Source organism: Prosopis cineraria, unplaced genomic scaffold (assembly GCF_029017545.1).
Source record: "Prosopis cineraria cultivar Desert tree isolate PC_DT_omini unplaced genomic scaffold, ASM2901754v1 PC1, whole genome shotgun sequence".
NCBI lineage: Eukaryota > Viridiplantae > Streptophyta > Magnoliopsida > Fabales > Fabaceae > Prosopis > Prosopis cineraria.
The window spans coordinates 52,744,137-52,767,366 of NW_026555332.1; the positions used below are offsets into that span (position 1 = coordinate 52,744,137).

General features: G+C 32.3%; 2 protein-coding genes across 2 annotated transcripts; both read right to left on the reverse strand.

The window, feature by feature from the left end:
- Positions 1–1,973: 1,973 nt before the first annotated feature.
- LOC129316604 (tubulin alpha-5 chain-like) lies at positions 1,974–5,435 on the reverse strand. Its single transcript, XM_054961021.1, has 5 exons — positions 5,174–5,435; positions 3,975–4,189; positions 3,680–3,879; positions 2,712–3,220; positions 1,974–2,494 (listed from the first exon to the last, which is right to left on the reverse strand). The coding sequence occupies exons 1-5, from the start codon at positions 5,284–5,286 to the stop codon at positions 2,185–2,187; spliced, it is 1,347 nt and encodes a 448-aa protein (XP_054816996.1). The 5' UTR covers positions 5,287–5,435; the 3' UTR covers positions 1,974–2,184.
- Positions 5,436–8,081: 2,646 nt separating this feature from the next.
- LOC129286248 (eukaryotic translation initiation factor NCBP-like) lies at positions 8,082–11,438 on the reverse strand. The gene is made up of 6 exons (XM_054922255.1): positions 11,093–11,438; positions 10,324–10,419; positions 10,106–10,210; positions 9,875–9,952; positions 8,982–9,101; positions 8,082–8,887 (listed from the first exon to the last, which is right to left on the reverse strand). The coding sequence occupies exons 1-6, from the start codon at positions 11,291–11,293 to the stop codon at positions 8,756–8,758; spliced, it is 732 nt and encodes a 243-aa protein (XP_054778230.1). The 5' UTR covers positions 11,294–11,438; the 3' UTR covers positions 8,082–8,755.
- Positions 11,439–23,230: the final 11,792 nt, after the last annotated feature.

The following is a 23,230-nucleotide window of genomic DNA, read 5'->3' on the forward strand; positions in this document are numbered from 1 at the left end:
AACTTGAGATTAAGAAATTCAGGATGTTATAGACGATATATTCAGAATCTATATATTAATTCTATTTAAATGAAAATAACTTCCAAATTGAACTTATTGATGATTTTAATGTTGACAAAACACAAATTAATTCCAAATTAATCTTTACAAATGTTTGGGTAATGTTTTGGTTCACTCTAATAAAAAATAGTTTAATTACCTATTTTAATACAATGATAGATAGATAGATTGGTGAAAGACAGTTTTATTTGTACAAGTTTAACAGTGTGTCAACTACTGCCACGATTACTGCTAAATTTAACATAGATTCAAGAGGGGAAAATGAAATAGTATTGCATATTTCATTTTTCTCTTGACCTAAATATCATATATATTTCAAGTTAAAATGAGGCATACAATAGATTATTTAAAGGGTAAAGGGGCAAAAATATTCAAAACATGGTCAACTAGGAAAACTCAGTATCCTAAAATGAGAAAAATGATATAAATACCCATAATGTTATATGAATGGGTGCAAAAGTGACTAAACTATTAATTTTGACCTAATGTCATTAACTTTGATCGTTAAATGTTGACTGTGCATGTCATGTTTTAACCTTTGCTAACATGGACTAATAAAAGAGCAAAAATACTTATAAAATCATTGATTAGGAACAAAAATACCTATAACATTATCAGAGTTGGTGTAAAAGTGGTCAATCCATCAAATCCATTAAATGTTGACTCTTTAGCTAACACCTAAGTAGAAGTTGACCAGTTTTTATTGATATAGACAAAAAATATTCCCAAATAAAATTCTCTAGAGGTTAATCGATCATTGTATAAATATCATATGAGAAAATATCATTTTAACTGAATATCAAATTAAATTGCTTATTTTTTTTGCAGCAATGGTGAAAACCATTTGAAAATTTTGAACCTATCATAAATAAAATTGTTTAAGATTGTGATAGTGTTCGTAAGGTAAGGCAGCGTAGGAGGTGTGCTCAGTCTCAATCTTTGATTGTGTACAACTATTTTACTATGTTGAATCTCAAGTTTTACAAACAAGAAAAATAGAAAAGAGAGAGAGAACGAAGGGGGTAGATATGTGACAATGGAAAGAAAACATATGGCATGAATTTTGATGGATTGGTCATTATTACACCTACTAAAGTAACATTATGAGTACCTTATATGATGACTGATCAACCTCTATAAAAAATTCATCTGAAAATATTTTTTGTTTATATCAGCAAAAAAAGGATCAATTTTTGCTTAGGTGTCAACTAATCGATCAACATTTAAGAGATTTGATGAATTAATCACTTTTACACCAATGCTGATAATGTTATGGGTATTTTTACTCCTGACAACAACTTCGTAAGTATTTTTGTCCATTTATTAGTCTACATCAATAAAGACTGACACGTGACATGTATAATTTGCATTTAACTGTTAAAGTTAACAACATTAGGTCAAAATTAATAATTTAATTATTTTTTCACTTACTCATATAATATTATGAGTATTTATATCATTTTCTCACTTTAAAATACTAAGTGCCCCTAATTGATCACTTTGTGAGTTTTTTTTACTTCTTTACCCGTATTTAAATTGTAAATGACATAACATCATATTTTTTTTAACAATAAAAAAAAGTGACATTTAGGAACCGAAATTTTAAAAGAATAAGTTAACAATAAATATTATGGAACAACGTATTGAACCTATTCAATTTCATAGATGTCCCAGACTCCACAAATGTATGGCTCTCCAAAGAGTTACAATGACCAAGTGACCCTACATAGTAGCACCTGTTCATTCAACAATTCATTATTAAATTGATGTTAAAACACGTATATTTTTAATAATCTGTGGGCTTATTATAAATTTTGCCTTTTATATTAATGTCGGTCATCTTTTTTTCTGGGCCGAAATGTCGATCATCTTCCAACCTTACTGTTATTACAACAGCAAAGTTACACATCTAATTTCCAGTAGAAGCAAGCAATTTGATTCTAAAACTGCCATCATGCATCATGGAGATAAATGATCTCAAATCTCTAATTGGGAATCATGTTTTAATAAAAAAGCCACAACACTACAAACATCGGCAAGAATAGGCAGTGCAGTGTTAGAGATACAATACAGAGGGATAAGAAAAGAGATGTAGGTGGGTAATGCTGAAGGAAAGATTTGATATCAGAAACCTTCTTCTTCCTCCTCCTCCAGGCCTTCTGCCCCAACTTCTTCGTAGTCCTTTTCAAGAGCAGCAAGATCCTCACGGGCTTCTGAGAATTCACCTTCTTCCATTCCCTCACCCACATACCAGTGGACAAATGCTCGCTTAGCATACATCAGATCGAATTTGTGGTCGATACGAGCGAAAACCTCAGCCACTGCTGTGTTATTGCTTATCATACAGACCGCACGCTGCACCCTGGCAAGATCACCTCCAGGCACCACTGTTGGAGGCTGGTAATTGATACCGCACTTGAAACCAGTAGGACACCTACAAGTAGTCACGAAAATCAAGCCTTCAGAGAACGTTAAAGAGAATTTCAAGTCCAAAGATTATGTACTCCTCTTCCCTGCCCCAACAGAGGAATATTTTTCTGTTTAAGCAATTGGTATATAGCAGGAACAAGAAAAGCCTTAGTACGTAAGTGATCGGAAAGATAGAATGACAACAACAGAAACAGAACCACTAGGCAGGGAATTTCAATTACCAGTCAACAAACTGAACGGTCCGCTTTGTCTTGATAGTAGCAACGGCACTATTCACATCTTTGGGCACAACATCTCCACGATACATCAGGCAGCATGCCATGTATTTGCCGTGTCTTGGATCACACTTAGCCATCATGCTTGATGGCTCAAAGACAGCGCTGGTGATCTCGGGAACTGATAGCTGCTCATGGTAAGCTTTTGCGGCAGAGATTACAGGAGCATAAGATGAGAGCATAAAATGGATCCGAGGGTATGGCACAAGGTTGGTCTGGAACTCAGTAATATCTACATTAATTGCACCATCAAATCTCAAGGAAGTGGTTAAGGAAGAGATAATTTGAGATATCAAGCGATTCAAATTCGTGTAGGTTGGCCTCTCTATGTCTAATGATCTTCTACAGATGTCATATATAGCTTCATTGTCCAAAAGCACAACCACATCAGTGTGCTCAAGAAGAGAATGAGTGGAAAGGACACTGTTGTAAGGTTCAACGACTGCAGTAGATATCTGCATTTACAATAGTTATAGTGGTACTGTTAGGACAATCCACATTATGCATCAACTATTAAAGCATAATGACACAATCACAAATAACAAGTAACAAATACATAAGAAAGCATAAAACATGCATCAAGTTTTCTAAGAAGTCACTCATTAAAGATAAGGCAATAATGGGAAAACTGCTTGAATAAGTTTAACCTTCTAGATACCAATATTATTTCCTTACAGCGTGTGTGTGTGTGTGTAAATGAAATTTTTGCTATCAGGATATCCTCTAATATATCTCTGAAGTCTCCTTCAGAATTTCCCTAGGCAAGGAAGAAATGTAATTATTAAAAGATTATGCTATGAATTAAAAAGGTCAGTAAGCACAGGGTGAAATGTTAAGTTGTTAAGCAGTATTTGATGCTCCACAAAGAAATTATATTCTTCTATTCTTATTTGCTAAGGATTTTAAGCAAGCACCTGAGGAGAAGGATAAATGGTAAAGCCAAGTTTTGACTTCTTCCCATAATCTACAGATAATCGTTCCAAGATCAATGATCCCAAACCAGAACCAGTGCCACCACCAACAGCATTGAAAACTAAGAACCCTTGCAAACCAGTGCAATTGTCTGCTAATTTCCTCACACGATCAAGGCATAGGTCAACAACTTCCCTTCCAACTGCAGCACAGATAAGCCAATAAGTGGCACTGTTCAGTCAAACAAGGTAATAGAAAATTTAGACCTGGGTAAGGCTGGGTTAGAAATCGAGCTACCAGTGTAATGTCCCCTAGCAAAGTTATTAGCAGCATCTTCCTTGCCAGAAATCAGTTGCTCAGGATGAAAGAGTTGCCTGTAAGGACCGGACCTCACTTCATCAATAACAGTAGGTTCCAGATCAACAAATACAGCCCTTGGCACATGTTTGCCAGATCCAGTCTCACTGAAGAAAGTGTTAAAAGCATCATCTCCGACGCCAACGGAGGAATCACTGCAAGTAGGTAAATGAACATTGTTTGGCCAAGAAGAGAGGGAAAAACAATACCACGGTACGTTAAAAATAAGGTTCTATTCTTCAAGGTAATCAAAATTTAAAGGATGAAACCACTCGATCCCCCAAATTGCATTGTAATCTAAGATCTCACCAACAGTCCACTTATTTTAGCTAACTGAAGCTACAAATCAATGACAAGATTTATATTCCCGTGATAATAGGAAACAGAAGAAGTTTACAAATGAGAATTCTTTTACTTATTTCCGTTACATTCCTTCTGCTCTTTTACCCATGAAATGAGGGACCTAGTAATTTTCTTTTCAGTTCATGAATAGGAACAATAGTGTTCGCTTCAAAAGTAAATTCATAATCGTTAAGATAGGAATAATTCCAAATCCTTTTTTTTTTTTTAACGTATGTATCTCAATTCAAGAAGCACTTCGGTAAATAATACCAATACCGTGAAACACCGTCATAATTAGAAACAACAAGTTATGGGAAGCGAAATCACAGAGTTGAAATATGGTTTTAAAAAAAAAAAAAACCAGCGTCAATTGCTTGATATGCATTAGTATGTTACTCCACAGAAATTATCATAGAGAGATAAAACGAATACAGGAGGATCAGAAAACTTAATAATTAAGAAACAAAGATGAGCGAGATACGTTATTTTACGGGGTAACCGTCAAAATGAAGAACTAAATTCGATAATTAAAGCAAGATCAAGTTCAAAAATTTGATTCGTTGAGGTTTTAATGTTTTGGGAACCACAAAGAAAATAAAAACGAAATATACTAGAAAATTAAACACCAGAGCTAAAAAAAAAAAAAAAAAGATGACATCCAAAATTAACCAGAAGAACGTATTTCTACGGAAGTAAAAGACTCTGATCATGTAAAACAGTACGAGAATTCCAATCGCTAGAGAAGCATTTAGGCGCATAACGTCCCACAAACAAAATGAAAACAAAAAGAAATATACCTGGGCATCAAGCCGTCAGGCTGAATTTGATGCTCAAGGCAATAAAGCTCCCAGCATGAATTCCCCACCTGAATTCCAGCTTGACCAATATGAATACTTATTATTTCTCTCATCCTTCCCCCTCTTTCGTAGCTCTCTTTTTTCCCTCTGTTACAATATATATATATATATATATATATATAACTGGAAAAATATGAATGGCAGAGTAAACCAGAGAGAGAGAGAGAGAGAGGGAGGGAGAGGGAGACCTCCTTTTTTTCCTTCTTTGACGTTCACAGCGAGTCGAGGCCTGATGGCCAATGGTCACGATGATAAATAAATAGCAAAGAGAAAAAGGAAAATAGAAAAGCCCAATCTCTAACCGTCAATTCAATCCCTTACTTAATAATTAATGAACGGCGAAAAATTACAAATTAAAGTGGGTCCAAGGCTTGGCGCCAACTTTTTGTGATTTTTATTTTGATCCATTTTGGAAGTCGAGTAAAGCTTTCTTTTTTTTTTTTCTTTTTTTTCGGCTGCTACCTTTCTAATCTTTGTTTTTTTTTGTTGATATATATATATATATATATATTATATTTCAATCTTTCAGAAATAATTTATAAAATAATACACCCACTCAATATTTGAAAAATTAGTAATTCAAGCCAAATTTAAATAAATTCAAAAAAACAAGTAAGAACGAGCTTAATAATATTATATTTTTAACTTAAAAACTTTGGTGAAGCCCAAGTTTGGACTTAGTTCCAAAATCCAAATACTTGAATAGTATTTTAATTTTTTTAAATATATATATATATAATATTAAATGTTAAGAGATTATATTTTTTTTTTGGTCAAAAAGAGATTATATATTTGAATACATTAATATAAATATTTTTTAAATAAATTAAAATATTAATATTGTTTTTATTTTTATTATTTTAAACTTATAAAATATATTTACAAAGATATTTAAAATATATTTGAATCTTAATTTTTAAAATTTAAGACCTACAATTTTTTTAAAAAAAAATTGAGTCTTCTACATTTTTAAATATTACAAAAAGCATATTTTATATTTTTTTGATTATAATAACGTAATTAATTTTAAAATACAAATTATAATTATTTTTAAAATGATTTTTTTAAAAAATTCATGCCAGACTAAATAAGTTTGAAGCTTAAAAATATTTAAGCCGATCTTGACTACATAAATTTTTATAAGTTCTAGTTTATTGAACTGACTGGTCTAAATTATCAATTCTATTTAATATTACCCCTTCCAGAGATAAGTGAAGGATGGGAGAGATATAGATCATAATGATTCTGAGGCTTTTTCACAGACCTGTTGAAATTTGAGACTTAAGAGCTAGATTTCACTCTAGAGCATGAACAATAAAACCTGGAAGCTTTGTGACATTCATTCTATGTCTGAACTGCTTAATCTTGTCCGTTGTAGCTTGTGCTGTAACATTCTATTTCTGAAAGTAGAAGGGCAGGACACAATGGTAAGGAAAGTTTCGGTAATTTAATTCCACTCGACATTATTAGACCTCAACAACAATAATAGAATAACACCAATAACTAACAAGCATAGTGGTGGTTGAGGGGAATTTGAAGGAGTTTTTATGAATTAGGGAAATCAGTTGCAACTAGGGCTTAAAATTAGTGTCAATGCCTAAATTTTGTCGTTTCTAGCTTTTTGAAAACTTTAAAGCATATGAGAGTGCTTAAATCATTGTCACGCCAGCGAGCCACATAAGTCGTCGTCATACTTATGGACCTTATCTTCGTTCCTGAAATATCTCAATTCTCAACACTGGTTCAATACTGATCACACCATGGGTCGTCCCCTACGTATGCCACGTGCCAAATTGGAGTGAGGCTATCATCATTCATTTATTAGATCTGGATTAGACGGAGATATAAAGTCAGTTTCAACCAACTCTTGCTCATCAGAAATTTCAAAATAAATTTTATTTTTTACAAAAATAGCATGGGGATATGTATCATTATTGGGTAAGAGTTTCGAGGTAGCAATAGAAATAAACAAGTGGTGTTAGACAACACATGGGATATGGGGAGGAGCAATTGGGAGTGGGGATCATTGTCGTTTGGGAACAGAGGAAAGGAAGAGGGGTTGAAGTCTGGAATCCATTGATGGATGAAGGAAAGGAAAAGGGGGTGCAGTTAATGTCTGACATTTTTTCCTGCCAAGAGTATCTCCAAGGCACCAAGTGAAGATAAATAGCATATTGACATGATCATAGAATACAGAATACTCTCTAGGGTTGTCAAAAAAAAAATATATATATATATATATATACACACTCCCTCTCATCTTTATTATATTAGATGGATGCATCTAATCACACCAATAGAAGAAAAGTAGTTAAGACATTAAATTTATCTCAAAACGAATAAATTTTTAATTTTCTTTTTATTTAAATAAAAAATTTTAAATTTACATTACATTTTTTTTGAGTTAATAAATTTAAATAAAAATAATATTAATAAATATAATTAATATTACATCAAATATTTTACATTAAGAACTAAAAATTTTTATAAAAATTATCCTATAATAAAAACAAGAGAGTGCAAGTATGTTTAAAAATTCCAGCCATACACTAACAGTAGCAAATTTTATTGTACTATTTAACATCTTTTTTTCACCCGAGTTACCTGTTCTTTTACGTGAGGAGTTCCAATATCCCAAGAATAAATCCTGAAAACCTCTTTAGAAGGTACTTCCTTCCCAAAATTTAATGGTCATTGCACCTTTTTTTTTTAAATTGCAGCGGGCATTAACGGCTTTCCATTTTTGACAAAGTTACCACCCAATTAGCATTCAATTTAGAACAATATTTTTAAACTAAGACATACAAAACTATCAAATTTAAAACAGCTGCACAGAACATCATTCCTCTTTAAAAGTTTAAAATCCACCCTTTTTTCACATGAGGAGTTCCAATAGCCCCGCCCCAGGAGGAAAAAATCCCCAGGTTTTTCTTTTTTTTGTTGCCCCCTTTTTGAGTTTTGAAAACTAACGCAATCTATTCATTTCAAGGGTCAAAGATCCATCAATATCCGCTACAAATTAATTTACCAGCCGACCGAAAGCCATGACTCCATCCCACAACCGTAAACATACTATGAAGCAGACCCTCTGCAATTTATTTACATGGAAAGACTCAGTCATGAACTAAATAACTACAGATGAAATACAGAGTCCAGAACCTCTAACGCACTTTCTCTGCTGCCTCACCATTGCTCGCAAATCTCAGTCATTCTGGAACCTAACAAGGAGCTCCCACTTTCTCCCTTTCCTTTTTAATTTCTGTAAGATTTTCTCTGGGTATAACACAGAAAACACAGAGAGAGGAAAAGCAGAGGACCGAATTCTGCAGTACAGTTAATGACAATTGTTGCTTTCATACACTTGTATTCAAAACACACAGCGGCACTGACGCACCCAAAACTATCATCAACTGAAACTGTAGCCCATGAGTACCTAGTGACAGTGACGACAGTGTAAAAAAGCACCAGGAGCATGCCCTTGACAAAATGTTACGAGGCTTCGGGCTTGTACTTAGATCCCCACTATCCTCTCAACCAAGTGTTTCTGTAAGATGAATTGTCTCGCAAGGAGGCATCATGAGGCTTGTATTCCATGACATAGCTATGAGGAAGTTTTAAGTGACGTTTAATTGAATCCCTCAGAGCCATTACAGCCTGACATGAAAAACCCCAAAAACTATTAGAGACAAGCACTTATTCCAGGAGATATTGGCGTTAAAAGTTCACATATCAGAGTGATAATGCCAACCTGATGATCAGATGCATTGCGATTCCAGACACTCAATATATCCTCATTGAAACGAATGCTTAGAACTGCACCACATATGTTGTCTCCATAATCCAGTTGGTCACCCACCAAAGCAAGAACCTGCACTTACAGCCACATACTATTATCAGTCTATTACAAACTTAATCTCCAGTAACAAATGAAATCTTGAAACAGACATGGCACTATGTCAATGACTTGGAGTCCAAGGACAAAATTAAATACAAATTGAATATGAGAATCCTGGAATCACATATCACCAAGCAAGATAGACTCCAAAAGGGATTGGGTTGGTCTGTATACCATAAACATTATACAGAGAACTGAAATGTATGCATTTGACAGGGGCCACGGTCTAAAAACTAAAAATATTTTGAATTAACAATATGAACAATGCATTCAATCAGGATAATAGCATATCGCTTTTTTTTTTTAAATGGCATTTCCCTTTTATCATAGGATTTACAAAATTAGCGTAAAGCGCGAATTGAACATCATTTTGCAAAGATGGGTCCAGTAATAGGTATCCCATTAGTGAGAACTTAGAAAGCATTACTCAAAGTAATGATTTTGAAATCCAAGCAGAGCGCCTACCATTTAGAGTGAAGTGGTTTAAATGTGAGAGGGAACTTAGGAAGCATGCAATAGAGAACTATGATAAAATCTGAATTCCTTCAAATTTTGGATCAATTAAAAAGTCGTCGTTGTCATCGTCCTCATAATCATCAGTATTTTGTTAACCTTGTCCTCGATTGAGATCTAAGTTCAAATCCTTCCTCAACCCTATAGACAACTACAGTACCACCACGCCAAACCATCATTGTTTATCAGCAAAAGAAGGAAAGAAATTATCAGACAAAAAGACTTTTACTTACCAAGTCCTCCCAAAAACGACCTGACACAACCTTTTTGAATCGTATAATCCACTTTCCACCATTGCAGTTAGCAGAATCCTGAAAAGAAAAATAGTGCTTTCATTGAAAATTTACACTGATGGGCAAATTATTTTTGGCCAGATAGTGGAGCAAATCATCTAAAAAGGGGAGAAGAATAAATTTTCAATCATTTGAAAATGAAACTCCAAGGTAAAGCTTCTTAAGATCTACCTCCCACAAAGGGCGAATTCCTTCCTTAAAGAGGTGCAGATCCGTTGGAATTGGCAAAGAAGAAGGGCGAGAAAGATGGCAATAGCAGACCCAAAATCCTTCAACCTACATACAAATAACAGTTATAACAAATCAAAAGAATGTCCCACGAATGGCAGCTAACAATTAAGCGAGAATTCAGCCGCAGTTTACTGATCCAACAATATAGCAAATCTCACCGTACTGAAATCAGCAATTTTCTTTATGTTGTCCTCATACGATGTCTGATTTCGAACTCCAGGTGTCCGGCGAGTGTACCAAAATACAAATTTGTGCTAATCAGAGGAAAAGCCATCAAGAGATAAATGAGAATGTCACGTAGAGAAATAAACTAAAGCATCAACATACACTTATAATGTAGAGAAACTATCGAACAAAATCATTAATATTTTGTCATTCCTTTTAGAATTAAAACCAATCTTTAGATTAACCTGAAAGATTTTGAACCCAGAGATAAAATTAAAAACCAAAATGAAAATGAAAGAGAAATCGCACAAAGGAGATAACTTGGCTGGTGGTTTATACATTTGAGAGAAAAGACAAGTAAGATTTTAAGCACCAAAATGAAAATGTCGAATCGACTATACAACATTTGATGATATAAGAAGTGAAAAACCAGTCAACAGATACCGGTAGACAAGAAAAGAGAGGGATTTGTAATAAACAGAAACATTTATAGAAAAAGCTATATAACAAGTGAAAGTGAAATCAGCAATCAATGCAGACTTCAAGAGAAATCTATGAACAGCTACCTAAAGGTAAAAGGAACAATGAGTAAGGGTCCAGAGTTAAAAACTGGTGAACATATCTTGAGAGAGCAGAACACCTCGGCTACGCGTCTTAAACAAAATTAATGAAGTTCGACCAATTCCAACGTCATTTCCAGGGATGGGAAAAAAAAAACAGCAAATATTCAAACAGAAAGTATGAGAGGGAGAGAAGAAAAACCTTAAGTGGATGAAGGCCGGCTTTAAGGTCACGAGCTTGGCGTTCTTCAGCTCCTTTATCAGGGTTATTGTTACTATCAGACGCGAATGAAGGCGACGAATCTGGGTTTTCTTGAGGATTAACAGTGTTACTATTGTTATTGGTGTCATTGGTAGCATTGTTGGGATCAAGTTCTTTCTTCGGCGCCGCCAAATCCATCATTAATTCCCAAAACCCTAATACCCCTTTCGTCTTCCGTATCACTTTTCCAGTTTCTACGCGGCTTCTGGCTTGCAACACAAATCGATGCCAACTTGGGTACTTGTGCAGAAGAAAAACCCTTTTCCCCACTTTATCTGGAAAAATATTTTCCTTGGTGTTGGACTACAACCACGACTTTCGTTGTGGGTCGAAATAATCCTCCCATTCCATTATTTTAAAATTAAATTATATTATATATTTTATCCTTTAACTTAATACAATATTTTATTTTAATTTTTTAACTTTATAAAATATTTTTTAAATTTTTTAATTATAATATTATTAATTTTATTTTAATAATTTTTATATTAAATTTTTAAATATTAATAAAATATTATTAAATATTAATATATTAAATTTATTTTTTTAAAATGACAATAATTAATATAAAAATAATTATTTAAAATTAACAATATTAAAGTTATAGAATTAAAAAGGTATTTTATAATAATAAAGGATCAAATTAAAACTTTATATAAAATTAAAGGATTAAAATATATTTTAACTTTAACATTAAATTATTTTTTAATTTTATTTTACATTTAAAAGAGAACAATTTAATATAAAAAAATTAAAAATTAAAATGTTATATCTTTAGTTTACTAGAGGGTTTGTTAAAATTTTATGTTGAAAATTATAAAAATTAAAAGAAAGTAACTTGTATAAAAAGAATTTAAAAAAAAAGAATGTAACTTATGAAAAGTATGAGAAAGATTGATGTTTAGGCAGGCAATTTTTTTTTTTTTTGTGTTATTAAATATCAATCAGTCCTCAAATAATTTTAAAATTTGTAATAGTTTATACCTTTTTTTGACCAAATAGTTTATACGTTAAACTTGTAAAATATACGCACACTTGTGATTCTTAAATTTTTTTCTCATATTGAAATAGATTACCATAATAAAATGTTGCATGAACAGTAAAACCATGTTAAAAACTTGTTGCAGCTAAAAAATATATATTATTGAAGGGAAAATATAAACGTGTGATGTAAATAGACGCAAATGGTACTCATTCTTTTAATAAAAAATATTTTGCATGGACCCTACAAATAAAGTCTTTTATATTCTATCCAATAAAATTATGCTATATCATATGATTATAAATAATTAAATATAAATTAATTTATCATTAATGATAATATAAAAATAAAAGATAAAAAATTAAAAAATTACTCTATTTCAAAATAAAATTATTAAAAATAACAAGATATTCGATGAGTGTATCATGATATGTTTTTATTAGACACATTTATAACATAATATACTTGGTCCATGCATGATATCTCATAACTCCCACTCCATATGTCTTGTTTTCACTGGATGATAAGCATGTCATTGAAATTTTAGCACCAATCAAATAATGTGTCTTATTTGGTTTGGCATTACAAAATATAGGGTTAAGGGTCAGTTTTGTTCCTCAATTGTACAGAAAAGATCATAAATGACCCTAAATTCAACTTGAGGTTAATTTTATCCCTCAATCTCAAAAAATTTACTAGCCATGCTCCTGGCATTAAGTCGAACGCTTTTTCTGTTATTTGGTTCCACATTTATTTTTTTTAATATTTTTAATTATAAAATATTATATAGTAGGTTCCACCATTACATATTTATAATATAAAAATCTCTCCGCCTCTCATCCATTCATCTCTCACCGCGTCTCCATCTCTTCTTCTTTATGATACACATACTCTCTGTCTCCATCTTCATCTCTTGTTATTAAGCAGCTTCTTCATGATATATGTGATGCTTATCTCTTATAGTAATCTTGTGCACATAGCGGCACCGACATCGTGGCTATCAGAGTCAGTCCCATGATCTTGTTCCTTAGTGGCTAAACCCCATGAAGATGAAGCATACCAGAAGTAGATAAGAACATAAGATGGCTTAAAGGCTATCCCGATGCCATTAACAATAACCAGAGGGAAATTTTCCCATTTGCAGCTCACAACATGCAATCCATGCCAAGTAAAGAGGAGACAGTTCAATAGCCTAATGATATAGGGAACGCATGAGAACTCCTCTGTGATTTTCTTCCTTACGACACTCTTAAAAATGACTTTGAAGGAAGAAATCATAGCATAGCACACGTGAGAGTGGCATAAAGGGGTAGTCAATGTTTCACATTCCTCGAAGACAAGAAGATGCCAATGTAGTGAAATACTAGAGATGAGAGAAAAACAGCATAACATGCTTGAGAGTAGCGTAAAGGGGAATTGAGGCAGCATTATTGTTAACTTCTAGAACCGGCATGAAAGTTAATGAGTTGAGTCCTTAAACTGGTTATGAACGCGAGAGAGAAGGAGAGAACTGGTTCAGTAAGGAGTAGAAGAAAAACGAAGTGAATGGAGGAGAGAGAAAGTGGCTGTGTAGAGCAAACCAGCAAGTCAAGCATCTCCTATCCTCTTTCAATCTTCACTGTTAACTATCTCCCTCATCCTCATCCGACCTAATACAAGATCTTTGATAAGCCTTGATAATTTGCATGGTTTCTCCATTCCCTCTCTGCCCTTCATTTCCTCTCTCTCTTCCCATTAACAACAACTTTGGTGACTCCTTCTCGATCCTACCCTCAACAAAGACTCCTGTCCGGACGATTCATTCCCTGCGACAATTAAGGTAGTAATGATGATAGAGGAGAAGTTGGTGAAAAAGAAGAAGAAGAAGGGACAGTGCAAGAATCATAGTTTCCCTTCATCACCTTTGCCACATCAAGTGTATTCTTTTAGAAATTGAACATTGCATAAATCTTTGATAGTGTAAGTTATAGAGACAGTGCTAAAGCTATAGTTGATGAAGGAGCTTTCAAAGGCAAAGGGAGAGAGGGAAAAAGGTAAGAGAGAAGGAAAAAATATTAAAAAATGATTGGTAAGACCTATTTAAATATTTTATAATAACAAATATTAAAAATTCAATTATAGGCCCTACTAATGGAGGGAAAAAGAACGGCAGAAATGGCAGGATGAAGAAATACAGAATTTTTGAAGTTGAAGGACAGAATTGACCCCAAGTTGAGTTTAGAGATATTTGTTACCTTTCACGTATACTTCAAGAGCAAAATTGACCCTTAACCTAAAAATCTAACCCTTCATTTGGATAGGAAAAAAAGTTTAAAAAAAATGACAAAAAAATTAAAAATAAAATATTATCACTCCTTATGTATAGATAGACAAAAGAAAATAAGAAAGGAAAAAAAAAAAGAGCAAATGTCATAATAACTATGATAACCTTATATCAGTGTGTGTGTGTGTGTGTGTTCAATGTGATTATATATATATAAATATATTGAAAGTAAACATTATATAAAAATTAACATCATCAAAATAATTTAAAATTAAATTAGTTGGTAGAAAATACTTTCATGTTATTATATTTTAAAACCAAACAATTTAGTAAAAATATGTTATTTTTATTTACAAAATTAAAAAGTGGAAATTTTTTAAAAATTAAATATAATAAAATAAATAAATAAATTTCAATTCAACTCATGGTTTGATAGTGAGAACATAGAAAATAAATTATGTATACATAATGAAATAAAACTATGAAAGGCACACATCTATAAAAATATGTAGTTTACATAGAAGATAAAGACATGCACAGTACCAAGACAAAGCAATGTAAGGTCATTACTTTTTAAGTCAAAGACTTTTATAATTAAAAATTATGTGAATCAACGTTAAATTATTTTTATGATAATTATAGCAAATATAGTGTGAGTTAGGGAGATGATATCCTAAGGCAAAAAATAGAGAGTAGAAGATGATCAAGCAAAACCTCCTGCACAAATAAACAGAAGGGTGGGTGTAGAATGGACATTTTCCTCCTAAAATCTCTCCATTTGTAGAGAGAAAACTTAGAGAGAATATATAGTGAGTCTCACACCTAGCATCCTCAATTTTAAACTGGACCAATTATGCCCAATTAGATTAATTGAGTGTTTTAGCAAGGTGTGTGGCAAGAGAGGCCTAATGGGCATGTTTTATTTTAATTTCAGCCTTAAATGCAGGTTCAAAAGAGAATTACGTCATTCAAGAATAAAAGAGAAAGAAATCTAAAAGAGGAGATTCTATGCCACATGCCTCAGCTTGTGAATAAGCTGCCACAACAAATATATGGCAACATACTTGGGAGATGCTCTCTGTGCCATGCACCGTGGTGCATGGTTACTTTCCTACTATCATAAATTTGTGAAATAAAGTAGAAAATAAAGGAAGAACAAAGAAATACAAGAGCGCAATGAGAGAGCAGTATTAGGACATAAAGAATCTGAATATTGGGAGTATTTTGGAGCTCATAAATATTAAGGGTAAGCTTCCTTAAATCCTTATCTCTTCTTCTATTTTCTCAATGGTAAAAGTTAGGGTTTAATTGATAATAATAATTTTTGATCTATATAGGCTATGGGTCTAAACCCATTGACTTAAATAGAATTAATGAGACTAAATTGAGTTAATGAAACTCAATATTTATGGAGATATGATGATTGATAGTTGAAGGGCATTAATTGTCCAAAAATTCTCATATATGTGTTAGTTAAGGCAATGTGGTCCCATTAATAACTATTAGAGGGCTCAATGATATTATTGAAGACTAAAGGAAGCTAAGAAACCCTATGCGTACTTTTATATGAGTCAATAATGAATCTAGAGCATTAAGAAGTGTTGAATTATTAGTCAAAATTAACCCAAATGTGAATATTGATGAATTATATTGTGATTGCTTGTAAAGCAACCTTATTGGCACCATTCTAGCTTTTTGGAAGCTTTGAGAGTGAGTATTTGAGGGGTAAAATATTTGATCTTTCAAAGTTTTGAGATAATCAAAGAAATTTTATTTTGTACTTTTATATGTTAATTTGTTTATCGATTAATATTTGATAATTGAATTGTGTGAGATTTTATAAAAATATAAATGTGGCTTGTTTTGTTTAAAGAGTCTACTATTGAAGTGGTGATTTAATATAGTTCATTGATTTTGAAATTTTGAAGTTCAATAATTTTCAATGAGTGAGGTACAATTATTACAAAAATATAGAGTGTAATAATTTGTGCAATTAGGAGTTCAATGATGTGAATTGTGAGTTAAATGATTGATTGATTGATATAGGAGTCCAACGATGTTGTGTTTAGTGAAGTACAATGATTTATTGTCAATGAGGTTTTATGAGTGTATGTATTATAAGGAGATTAATAATTTGCAAAATGATGGAGTTCAGTGAAATTGGTTACATGGAGTTTAATGAAAAGTAAAGTTAATGAGTTTAATAAATATGAGGAGTTCAATGATTGTATGGTATTTGTTGATGTGATTTTTGTGTACAATGATGTGTTTGTGCATGCTTGACATTGAGTAATACATGCCTTGAAATATCACATAATATATGCATTGCATGATCATGAGAGGCGGGAGTTCGCCTAGGAAGAGGTGTAAAGAATTAAATTCACATGATAGAGCTCTCATTCAAGTTCATGGCTTGCCCATATTGTTTATATACCTTTTATTCTGCTTGTTTAATGAGAAACTGTCCCACTGGTTCAACGAGGAATTCGAACCTAGCTAGCTATCCACTGATTCAATAAGGAAGCTAGTTTAGAAAGAATGACATCCCATAATGTGAGAAAATGGGGAAAATCATGTTTCACAAATGAGTTAGGTAAGCCTTAGCCAGGTAATCTCCTCATAAGTGTTTAGGCTAGGGAAGTCTCGAATTAAAGACTATCCCAGTGTACTATAGCCCATGGGTTCATGTCAGAGAAATAAGAGAGGTGTGATTATGTATATAGTGAGTAAGGACACATGGTTATCTATACTATGACCCTAATGATGATAATCATATATTGAGTTTTAATCACTTTTGAATATATATCATTTGATTGTATGACAAACCCTCTTTTATATAGAAGTTGTTAAAAAGCATTATTTCCTAAATATATGCTATTATGCCTAAAAATATGAATTTATGCTCTTAAATGTTTTACATGGTTTGGAGAATTGATTATATTTGCCACTTGCATTTAAATTAATTGACATATATTAGTATAAGTTAATTAGACCTTGATTACTAAGTAATTGTACTCACCCTACTATCTTCAATATTATAAGGAATAGCTCAAGAGGATCGAATAAAGGAAAGCAACGAGAGGCTTAAGACTGTGATCCTATTTAGTAGGTCTCTTCATTTTTTAGTCATTATATGTATGTGACAATTTGAAATTGCTAACTAGAAATAGTCCATTTTGATTTTTACTTACATTATGTGTTTTGTGAATTGTGTATTTTAGGCCCCAGGGAGTGAATTTATGAAATGTGATATCTGTGATGGGATTAAAATACTTATGCAAGTAAGAGTTAGGTATATTGTGCCATGATTATGAATTATTTGATGGAAAGATTATTTGAATTCCCCCTATTTATGTTTTTTGAATCAAGGGGTTAAGTATTGAAATCATAAATTATAAGTGTTTAATATGATGTGGTGTGTTACACAAGTTAGTTTTGATGTATTGCATGTGGTCTGAGTGATGTCAATGGCTTTCAGCTTTTGATAAATGAGTTGGACATTAAGTTTTGAGAAAAATGTTGAAAAAATGTGAGTTTTGAAAAGAATATCCAAATTTTAAATGTGTAATGATTTGATTATGAAACTAATGCCATTAATTAGAGCTTGTAAAGAGCTTTTTATAGACACCTAATTCGCATCAATCAGATATCGGACAAAGGAATTGGGCGCATTGAAAGTTGCCCCAGAAGCTATCATTTGACAGCAAAAAGTTGCTGTCATGGCACATGCAACACCCCGCGATGCAAGGTGCCACGAGCCACAAAGCATGACACATAGGTCAACATGCTGTAATGCATGTTCAACAAGCCATAACATATGCCCCAGTTTTTGTAAAATCACTTTATTTTTTGATTCTTTAGCAAATGCACCATTGTTTGAAATGATTACATGCTTTTGCATAACTGTGAACTCTGATTTGTCTATTTTAAAGACATTGAAAAATGGTTTTAGTTTTAAAAACTTGAGATCCCAACTTTTTATAGCCATTTACAACTTGGTATTATATTAATTATCTTAATACAATATCTTTATTAATTGAGATGTTGGAGTTAGTAAGGGTTAGAAGGAGGAAGATATTACACCGCACCCTATTTTTTCCTCCACTTTTTCTTCCTCATCCAAACATATAAAAAGTTGCTTTCCCTCTTGTTTTCTTCCATATTTTCTGTCCTTGCATGCTTTCTCCCCATCCAAACAAAGCGTAAAGCACATCTAAAGGAGTGTTTGGATTAGGCAAGGGAGATTAATGGAGAGAAAGAAGGTGAGGAGAGGGGATAGTTTTAAACTTTTTAAGTTTTAATAACATGAAAGTTAATCTCTCTCTCTCCCCCTCTCTCACACTCATATATATATTGGATTTCACTTTGTAAGGTCATCCTTACTAATCTAGTTATAAACTAAGCCTATTACTGGTAATCATTGAAATTAACTCAACAGCCTTGTTTTAAACTTTTTAAGGATTGAGAGTATGGGACTGGTATTGGGATAAAATTATCTCACCTTTATATGTCTGGTATGAAAGAGTGAGAAATTTAATCCCAATCTCAATTCTACCTAGGTGGGATTACCTAATACCACCACCCCTATTATATTGAACAATTAATCCTAGGTTTGATTATTTTCAGACCAAATTACCCTCACCTCTCTCCCTCAGCCCTCACTCAGTCAATGTACTTTTAAACCAAGCAACAGTCACACCAATGCCCCTCTTATCTACTGATATTGATGCGATCCTCCATCGATGCCAATACCATCTTCCACCAGTGCCACCGCCAGATCTGAAGAGAGAAGGAGATCGAAGATGGGAGAAGAAGGAGGATGACCAACGACCCAAGCCTCTCCTCCACTAGTAGTGACCTTGGCGAGATTCGATCCGCCAAATGAAGTCACTGCACTTGCCCTTGAAGTTCAACGAGTTCCAATACATCCTGGACTTGGTGGCCATGTAGTGGTGGGAGCATCACTGAGGCAAGTAAAAGGAAGGCCTGGCTTTGTCCTTGTGAGAGAGAGGCGAGAGACTAGTCGCACACAACGAAGAACAAAAATCTGCTATGAATAGGAACAGCAAGAAGCTTAGGAATTAACAGAAAAAGGACGTGCGTGAAGAATATCTCAAATTGCTTTAAAACCAACGGCTTCTCCGAAGGGCTTCTAATCAATTTTTTTTAAAATTTCAAGGGGTATTATAGCCTTTCATAATTTATATTTAATTATAAAACAAAATAAAAGGAAGTATTCCTTACAAGTATTACTCTATACCAAATATGATTTTAAGACCTCATTCCCACTCTCAATCCAAGTTTTAATCTCACTCCCACTCCCAATCTCAATCCCTCTAGATTGAGACCTATATACTAAATAGGGCCAAAAGGATTAACCAATCATGGTTAACCATTTAAAAGTATTTTAAAAAACTAAAAGTATTTCTTTTAACAATTAGGATTTCAAGTTTAAACTTTATAAAACAAATCAAACATGATTGTATGAAGTCAAAAATGAAATATGCATAAGTGTATAAACATAGGATACCATGTGGTAGTAAAAAATACTCAAAACTAACTAAAAAAATATCAAATGGAAATGAAGACAGAGGGACACACTGCAACATATGTGCATGTCCTACTGCTTATTCCTTTTCGTTTCGTGTGTCATGACTTAGGTGCCATGCATCATGGTATGCTTCACAGAATTTAATAGCACTGTGCTGTCATATGACAACACTTAGGGACAATGTCTATAGCGTTTCATTTTTTCATCCAATATCCGATTGAGGTAATCTAAGTATCTACAGGAAACATTCTACATAAACTAACTAACGACACAAGTTTTACTTCCAACAAATTTCACAGAAATGAGTTAGATACCCAAACACTTTTTTTTCCTTTTTCATACTTTTCACATCATAAGAGTATCCAGAACCCAAACACATGCGCCAAAGCTACAACTAACACCTAAACTATTCTTAATGGACTTAGAATAATTTGTGCAACACACCACATGCATATAATAACAACTATATTTCATTTTCAATCCCCAAACCTTTAATATTAAAAATAAAAAAGGAGGTATAGCATTGCATTTAATTAAAATAACCTTAAGTTTATAACATTTCAACATGTAATACATTTATACTAGTATTTTGACTTTATTGAAAATATTCAAATTTACATACAAATGTTCCAAGACCTAAAATACAACAATCAAACCATGATAATTGCTACAGTGCAAGTATACTCAAAAATATATTTCTAGTTGGCAATATCTTTGTAATTGCACAAAATAAAATTAAAATAGGAGCCTTTATAATAGAAATATCAAATTCCTAAGCCTCTGAATTTTGTCCCCTATTTGTACTCGAGCTAGAGCTAGTAAAAATATAAAAAGAGGAGAATGGATACAATCACTTAATAACCAAGGTACATTTATCCTTTGTGATTGCATATCAATTGACTTTTAAACGTGTATATATATAAGGAATACATGTACATAACCATATAAACACACTTATCACATATCACACGCATGCACAGTCATCATATATTCGCCAGCCACAATTTAATGCTCATTGCCATAATATTAACAAACATGTGGCAGTAGCAATTTAATAATTACGACTTGTCACAAATTTAACAATCATGTGACATATCGAATAATATGCATGGCCAATTCTTCCTTATATCCTTTGACTGAAAGCATGGGCTGTAAATCAAATAGGGTTCCATTCATATGAATAGACTACACAAGCTCACCAATTATGAGAAGTGACCCGATCAAGCATCACCATACTCATTATCAAACCATGACTTCTATCATTCTCAAATCCCCAATGTATCGTAAGCTCTAAGCTAGTCTTATCAACAAATAAGTTGAGATGGTTAGGTTTGAGTCATTTGACAAACAATAGGATAATCTCTCAACAAACAGTAAGATAATGTTTGCCTTCAATTACCAAAGGCAGCAATAAGGGTGTTTATAGGTTCGGTTTGGTTTGGTTTTGGCTAAAAATTGATCTTGGATCGGACTTCAATGCACTTATTTAAATTTTTTTTCCTTTTTTCCCATCTTCATAATAGTGCTATGCATTAAAATTAAATCTAATTCTTTTTGGCTCCTTTTTTTCATAAATAGAGGTATAAAAATATAATAAAATTTCAATGCGATAACGATAATTAATCATAAAAATTGATATAAGTTTTTAAGATTAAAATTATTTAATATTATGCATTTTCATTCAAGTCCTTTGAAAATGTTTATCTATATATTTATATTTTAATAAATAATAAAAAACTTATTATATAAAATTCAAAACAAAATGCTTCTTGTAGATAAATTGAATATTGAGGCTTTCAAGTTGCAAATAATTAAATGATGGTCATAGCATCATTATTATAATTATTTAATATTATGCATTTCTATTCAAGTCCTTTAAAAATGTTTATCTATTACTATAAAAAATTCAAAACAAATTGCTTCTTGTAGATAAATAGTTATATATTTAATAAATAAATAAGTAATATTTTTTAATTAAGTTTGGCTCGGTTTGGTTCGATTTCTTATACTCAAAACCGAACTTGAACCAAACCAACTGGTTCTCATATCATAAAAATTGAAGCAAGCTTGATTATTATTTGGTTTTGATCGGTTTCTTTCAGTTCAGGTTATTTTGGATCGGTCCTTTCGATTTGAATCGATTTTGAACACTCTTAGGTAGCAGTATAATACCATGTGAATTTTATTCACTCATCTCCCTCGATAAACTCTCACCAATACAATCATGCAAGGAAATGTGCCTACATATTTTAACACATGCACGTATACGGTGGCAAACTTATTATTTTTAATATAACAACACGCTGCTACATGTGAGCATCACATATTTTCATATCTCATTACACCACCATTATATTCCATTCATATATAACATTTTCCATATTTACAAGCATTGTGCTTTTCAATCACTTCACAATAATGATACTCGTATAACTAACAGAATACTTGAGATTATATATCTACACACACCTTTTCAAGCTACACAATCATATCCTAATAGAACAGCAACATCTTATTAGGTTCTTTCTCATCAATGACACATACACTTTGTGAAATTCACATACTTATGTTCAAAATATATTATTTTGAAAACTTAAATCAATCAATAGTGAATTACACAAAATAAATTTTCACCACCTACCTCAAACCTTTGAATAGTTAAAGATTTACCCCTAATGCTTTTGAAGCTTGTTGTAAAGCCAAACAAGTGCATGAATGATTAATATATAATTGATCATATCCAAACTGGTCACCATCATTATTTACATAATTTAAACTTTGTTCCAACACTTAAAATATATCAAAGATCTTGTTTCTAGCCTCTAAGCTTATCTATTGGGCTTATTAACTTTTATTAACTCCTTCAGGGTCATCAATGTCACATAACAACCTTCAAAACATATAATTAATACTCATTTTTTGGACATAAATGCCTAACAACCACCATTAATATGTATAACTTTCAATTATGGGTTTAAACAACTTAAATATCTTCCATTAACTCTATTTAAATGAATGAATCAGCCATAGCTTTCCTGTAACCCAACCTAGCCACATAGTAGCCCAAACAACGTAATCAACAATAGAATTTATAGGAATTGAAATTTTCAAGATATTAAGTGATAGTATTGCTAAAAAGAGGTTAGATAAAGATGAAAGGTCCCATTTATTGTAATTTTTTTTCTTTACCTTAAGAATAGATAATCTCTATTGTTAATGAAATACACTCGTTGTGGTAAACAAATTATCTAGTTTTTTACCTTTGTGTTTTTCTACATCTAG